The 6,777-nt window shown below is 40.0% G+C and overlaps 1 protein-coding gene across 3 annotated transcripts in view; it reads right to left on the bottom strand.

Moving 5' to 3' along the window:
• ZC3HC1 (zinc finger C3HC-type containing 1) overlaps positions 1-6,777 on the bottom strand; it is a 24,730-nt gene that overhangs the window by 9,851 nt on the left and 8,102 nt on the right. For all 3 annotated transcript variants that reach the window (XM_002913434.4, XM_034672043.1, XM_034672054.1), the window contains exons 3-4: positions 3,841-3,991; positions 3,209-3,292 (exon numbers count right to left, since the gene is read on the bottom strand). In XM_002913434.4, the coding sequence (XP_002913480.1) occupies positions 3,209-3,292; positions 3,841-3,991 (235 nt within the window). The remainder of the gene's footprint in view (positions 1-3,208; positions 3,293-3,840; positions 3,992-6,777) is intronic.

Raw genomic sequence — 6,777 nt, forward strand, 5'->3', positions numbered from 1 at the left:
CCGATCTTCATGATCCCAGGACCCTGGGATCATGACCTGAGCCCAAGGCAGACACTTAATGACTGAGCCACCCAGGGGCCCCAGGAAACATATTCTAATGACCAGTGGCTCAGTTTTGAAACTTAGGAGAAAAAAAACAGTTCCCAACACCTTTCTGGTCACCTTCCAATTTAGGGTTTGGTCTGATTCCTACAATCCTAAGAAAATACTAGTAAAAATTGATGAAGGCCAAAGAGCAAACAGAAGAAATTAAACTCACCATGAAAATGTTTTATCATTAAGTTAAAATTTATGTTTTATAATTAACATATGTGAGTATTTTATCTACTTCAGTGTTTGATATGTTCAAAATAATCAGTCTAGTAAATCAGTAATTATAAATTAAAATGTTTAAAGGGATTTAATTTAGTTGGTAAATGTTAGAAAAAATAACCTTCAAAATTGTATTTATTAGATATGCTTAATAAATGTAAGCNCCCTCTCTCTCTGGCTGTCTCTATCTCTGTCAAATAAATAAATAAAATCTTTAAAAAAAAAAAAAAAAAAATTTATGTTTTATAATTAACATATGTGAGTATTTTATCTACTTCAGTGTTTGATATGTTCAAAATAATCAGTCTAGTAAATCAGTAATTATAAATTAAAATGTTTAAAGGGATTTAATTTAGTTGGTAAATGTTAGAAAAAATAACCTTCAAAATTGTATTTATTAGATATGCTTAATAAATGTAAGCATTAAAGCATAAATAGTTGCAGGTCTTCCTCTCTTCACACTAAAATCTCTGGAATGTGAAAGAAACAAGGGTGGCATACTTGAAAGGTCACATTTGAGATCTATTTAGGAGGTAGAATATTCAGGACCGGTGGTAATGACAGGGAAGGGCATCTAAGGTGACTTCCAGGTTTCTGGCTAGGACAAACAGTGGGGAGGTCAGTACCACTTAAGATGGAGAAAATATAATAGAAGTAAGGTTTAGGTATAAAAAAAATGAAGACTTCAGTTTTGCATATATTGAATTCCAGGTACCTACAATAAGACATTAAATGAAAATGTTTAGAAGGTAGCTGAAAATGAGTCAAGCTCAAAAGAAAAGTCGGGATAGGAGTTAGAGGTCTGAAAGTAGGTGGACCAAGAAAGCAGAGTGTATAGTAGTAAGAGTTGGGAACCACCAACAGTGTCCTGGGCAGATCCTGAAAACCTGGACTGGGTACACTGGGAGGATTCACATCCTCGTGGGACTGAGTTCAGTTGTCCTACACAGCGAAATAGCTAGGCCAACAGCAGAAACTCCTTATTACACATCATCTTCACTTTAAAAAGGTTATTCCTTAATAGTCCCTTTCTAACTCCCCTTCATTATCAGTAAATGGCACTCTATGGACACTTTTCATCTCTCTCTCTCTTTTTTGAAGATTTTATTTATTTATTTGAGAAAGAGTGAGTGAAAGACAGAGCACAAGAGGGGGCAGCGGAAGAGGGAGAAGGAGACTCCATGCTGAGCAGGGAGCCCAACATGGGGCTTGATCCAAGGCCCCTGAGATCATGACCTAAGCTAAAGGCAGATGCCCAACCGACTGAGCCACCCAGGTACCCTACTTTCAATCTCTTTTTTTCTCTTAGTGGTCACTCATGGAATATTCCCAGGCATCGGTGACCCTGGAATTGGCCTCAGCTGTCCTACTGAAATAAAAAGTAGACCTACATGGCACTAATGTCTGGCCAGGCATGAAGTTTTGCACCTGGTGTTGGTGAACCCTCTGGAGGGCCCTGCTGTGGAGGCTGGTTACTCAGCAGAAACATGCCTACACAACCAATAAAATATATATATTTATTTAAAGGTTTATTTATTTATTTGAGAGAGAAGGAGAGAGATAGCAGGGTGGGGAGGAGCAGAGGGAGAGAGAATCTCAAGCAGACTGTGCTGAGCGCTGAGCCTGACGTGGGGCTCAATCTCACAACCCTGAGATCACAACCTAAGCCAAAACCAAGAGTCTGACGTTCAACCGACTGTGCCACCCAGGTGCTCCAACCAATAAAATATTTAAAAATCCAACTTGATGGGGTGCCTGGGTGGCTCAGTCAGTTAAGTGTTTGACTCTTGATTTCGGCTCAGGTCACGATCTCAGGGTACTGGGATCAAGCCCCACATCAGGCTCCGTACTCAGCAGGCGTCTGCTTGAAGATTCTCTCCCTCTGCCCCTCTCCTGACTCACACATACAAACACTTAAAGGCCAAGAGCCTTTAAGGGTACAGATATGATTAAAAATAACTAAAACAACTTTAAAAGATATAAAATATTAGCAACTGCATCATCTTAATATTTTTCATAGAACAAGTTCTAAATCAAGATCCTAAGACCAGTAACAAAGGAGCTATTATGTATCCTGTAAGGCAGGGCTTTCTAGAGTGTGAGAATTCATAAAACTCCTGTGTCTCTTAGCCTAAGTATAAATTTTGGAAACATAAAGAAAATATACCCTGCTGTCAGTTTCCTAGAACACATAGTTAGGTTCACTCTAAAGCAGCTTAGTTCCCCCCCCCCAAAAAAGAAGGTAACGACTGAAGTTAATAATTAGAGTGAAGGTAATCACAAATTCACCTGATTCAAAGCGTGCACCCTGCCAAGGCCCTTATACAGGCAGTCTTTGGCTTCAGTGCTGGTGTTATATTGTGTCATTTCACCATGATAAACTATACGTTGGTAATCACNCACCGTGATAAACTATACGTTGGTAATCACTCTTATCTGGCTTCCTGTGAATCTGCTTTAGCAACCGAACCCCATTTAACTGCTGTTAGTGCACCAAAGGAAGCCTGGGGACAACATGGCACTGCTTGCTCTGGTGGGAAAAGCAGAGAGTCTGAAATCAAAATAAAACCATAGTTTTGCCTTCTCACCAGCTGGTTTTAAGATCTCTGCTTCTGCTTCCTCACCCCCAAAACTGGGTTGAGAATCTAGCTCCCAGGGCCCCTGTGAGAATTAATCGGGAAAATGTACACACGGCTAAGCTGTTGGCATGCTGAATGCCCATAATAAAGTTAAGTAATAACCTAACAAGGGGATGAATGTAAATTCTTCTTGAAAAGCACGTGTAGAAAGGAAGAAAAGAAACTTCAAAAGACTAGATTTTCACAAAGAAACAGACAATACTAGAAATGCAATAACCAAGAAGAGATGGTAAATGGGAGATCTTGGAAATGAGTACCTGGGGAGGGGCTGTCTGGCCAGAAACAGAACTTCTCATGGGCGGTACACAAGGCTTTCTTCAGCTCAGCACATCGGTCCTTATCTGAAACCCACATAGGGAGCATTGCCTTAGAAAACACTATGTAGATTCAAAATCAAATGGCCAAGAACCTTTAAGAGTATAGACAGAATTAAAAATAAAAATGACTACGATAATTTTAAAAGATATGAAGATATTAGCAACTATATCATCTTAATACTTTTCACAAAACAAGTTCTAAATCAAGATCCTAAGAGCAATAACAAAAGAGATAGCATGTATCTTATATAAGGCAGGGCATTCCGAAGCACCAGGCTTCATCAAAGTGCCTTGTCTCTTTGTCTAAGCATACATTTTGGAACCATAAAGTAAACATACCCTGCTGTTAGTTTCCCAGAATGCATAAAGTCAGGTTCACTCTAAAGTAGCTTAGTTTTTTTAAAAAAGTAGTAACTGAAGATAATAATTAAATGAAGATGATCACAAATTCACCTTGCTCTATGTAATAGCACACATTCTTTGATCAAACACAGGTGACTGGTCTTTTTGGGAAAACTGGTCTAATATATCTGTGAATATGGAGGAAAATGTAATTTGTACTTTATACTCACATCGGTCAAAATCAAAAGCTGGTTGTAAACTGGCACAGAGAAAAGCCTGGCAGCTGGAGCACTTGAGCATATCACATTCAACTGTGACCCAGCCATATTTTGCACAGACAAGTGGAGACAGCTCAGAGGGCTTACCTGCCCATTTCAGAGAGTATTCGTGTTAAGAAAAACAATGCCGCAAGTATATTAAAATGAGTAAATCAGAAATTAAAACTTTAGGGGCGCCTGGGTGGCACAGCAGTTAAGCATCTGCCTTCGGCTCAGGGCGTGATCCCGGCGTTATGGGATTGAGCCCCACATCGGGCTCCTCTGCTATGAGCCTGCTTCTTCCTCTCCCACTCCCCCTGCTTGTGTTCCCTCTCTCACTGGCTGTCTCTATCTCTGTCGAATAAATAAATAAAATCTTTAGGAAAAAAAAATAAAAATAAAAAAAAAATTAAAACTTTAACTCATTCTTTTATATATACAGGAATAAACAGATTAAGAGAAAAAGCAATACGAAAAGTTTGAAAAACTATTTTTAAAGCACACATACTTCACAGAATAATGGAAGTAATTTGAATAATAACCAGAGGGGGAAAAATTATGAACTTTTTCTCTACAAAGCCCTGTGTTTTTTATATGATTAAAATATGGGAATTTGGAAACATTCCAGTATCAGCAAGAGAGGGTCTAAAGGCTAGAAAACAGATTTTAGAAATCAACGTTAAAGGGCTCCAAGCTGGGCAGGGAGTCTACCTAAAAAAAAATAGTAAGTAAAAAATAAATACAATAAAAGTTATAGAATCACTTAAATCACTGTGTTAAATAAATGATTGTCATATCCAAAGTGGTGATCAANTCATATCCAATGAAAACAAAAAAACCAAAGAAAACAGTTCTAAATACTGCAGCAAAATCAGGCATTAGTCCAAGAAGCAGATGGTTAAAATACCTTCCTCTTCCCGAGCAATTTATTCCTAAAGCCATCAGGTGGTGAGCAAGGAGGACAGCCAGGAGGGCAAGGGGAGGCAGCTCAGTGCCAAGTGTCAGACCCCAAGGTGGGTAGAAAGGGGCTGCCCACTTTGAGGTGCTGAAGCCAATTAGGGTGTAAAGAACATCTCCACACGGCCCCCACTCACCAAATCAGGGATAACTGGAGTATCAAAATTTATCATGATAGTAATGGATTATAACCCACTGAATAAAAAAAGAAGCCCAGGCTGCTATGAATAAATTACTACTTAATAGGGGCACCTGGGTGGCACAGCGGTTGGGCCTCTGCCTTCGGCTCAGGGCGTGATCCCGGCGTTGTGGGATCAAGCCCCACATCAGGCTCCTCCGCTATGAGCCTGCTTCTTCCTCTCTCACTCCCCCTGCTTGTGTTCCCTCTCTCGCTGGCTGTCTCTCTCTCTGTCGAATAAATAAATAAAATCTTTAAAAAAAATTACTACTTAATAAAGTCTGTTGAGGAATGGGATATTGGCGTAGTTTCAAAGCGCCTCTGCACAAAACACTGTTTTCATTACAAGGAAAGAAGAGAGTTACTTTACAATGGAAAAGATGGACAGACACTCCCTGAATCAAGTGATCAAAGGAATCATCGCCAGGAAAGGGATAAATCAAAATCATTGTGCCACCTGGCAGGATGCGGTGAGGACACAGCGCCATCCCGGGGGGCTCCTACGCTACCTGCATCTAACTATAAGGAAACCCCAGACAGATGTGAATTGAGGTACACTCTGCAGAACTGGCCTCTCATCTTCAAAAGTATCGTGATCATGAAATTCAAGGAAAAACAGGAATCTCAACCTTTTGCCGTAAAGAATATTATTAGGCCAACTGTTGAGATAATTAGGGTCTGAGGGTTAGATGGTAGTAATTTATTAGGTGAAATTTTCTGATTTTGATGGCTGCACTGCAGTTATGTAGGAAAAAGCCCTTGTTTGTAGGAAATATTTGGGGGGTAGTGAGGTATCACTTTGGCAACTTACTTACAAGTAGCTCAGAAAGGAAGCTCTTTGTAACCTGTGCAACAAAGTCTGCAAGTCTACAACTGTTTTGTATTTTTAAAAAATCACTCTAGTGCATAGAAAAGAGCAAAAGTGATGGGATGTCACACCTGAGATTAGATCACAAACAGAGTCTAGCTTCTTTCTTGCTCTCTTTCACTTGCTCACTCTGATGGAAGCCAGCTGCCATGCTGTGAACTGTCCGTGGGGAGAGGCCCATGTTGCAAGGAACATACAGAGGTCTCTAGCCAATAGCCACTGCAGATCTGAAGCCCTCAATCCAACAGCCACGTGAGCGAGCGTGGAAGTGCATCTTTTCCTAGTGGAGCCTGGAGATGACTGCAGGTCAGCTGCCACCTCGACTGCAGCCTGTGAGAGACCCTAAGCTAGAGGACCCAACCAAGCTGTGCCCATGTTCCTGACCCACAAAAATTGTGACATAAGTCGCTGGTTGTTTTAAGCCACTAAACTGTAGTGTAATTCGTTATGTAATAACAGATAATATACAGAAGAAAATCTAGAAAGAGACAGGAAGTGCAGTAGGCAGTCTCAGAAAAACATTAGGTTTGGGTACCAAGAGCCTTATGCTGTAATCCTGACTCTGTCATTTGCTAGCAGGTTGACCAGAGGCAAGTCACATAACCTACCTGAAACTGTTCCCTCTCCTGTAAATGAGTATAATAATAATAATACCTATTTTCATAGGTTTAGGGTGAAGATCAAATGTGATAACGTATGTGAAAACACGCTACCTACAAGTGTTAGTTATTATTTCTTCTCTTCTCAAGCTCTTAGTGTTTTCTTCTGTGAAAAGAAAAGGTCAGGTCATCTCAACACTTGATCTTAGCTAAAAGGCTAAGAAGTGATGTCAGGTCATCTCAAATATCCCTTTGAGGAATAACATTTTATGATGCTAATTTTCCTATAAAATTTCTTACCAAATCTT

The sequence above is a fragment of the Ailuropoda melanoleuca genome, chromosome 1 (genome assembly GCF_002007445.2).
Source record: "Ailuropoda melanoleuca isolate Jingjing chromosome 1, ASM200744v2, whole genome shotgun sequence".
NCBI classification, from domain to species: Eukaryota; Metazoa; Chordata; class Mammalia; order Carnivora; family Ursidae; genus Ailuropoda; species Ailuropoda melanoleuca.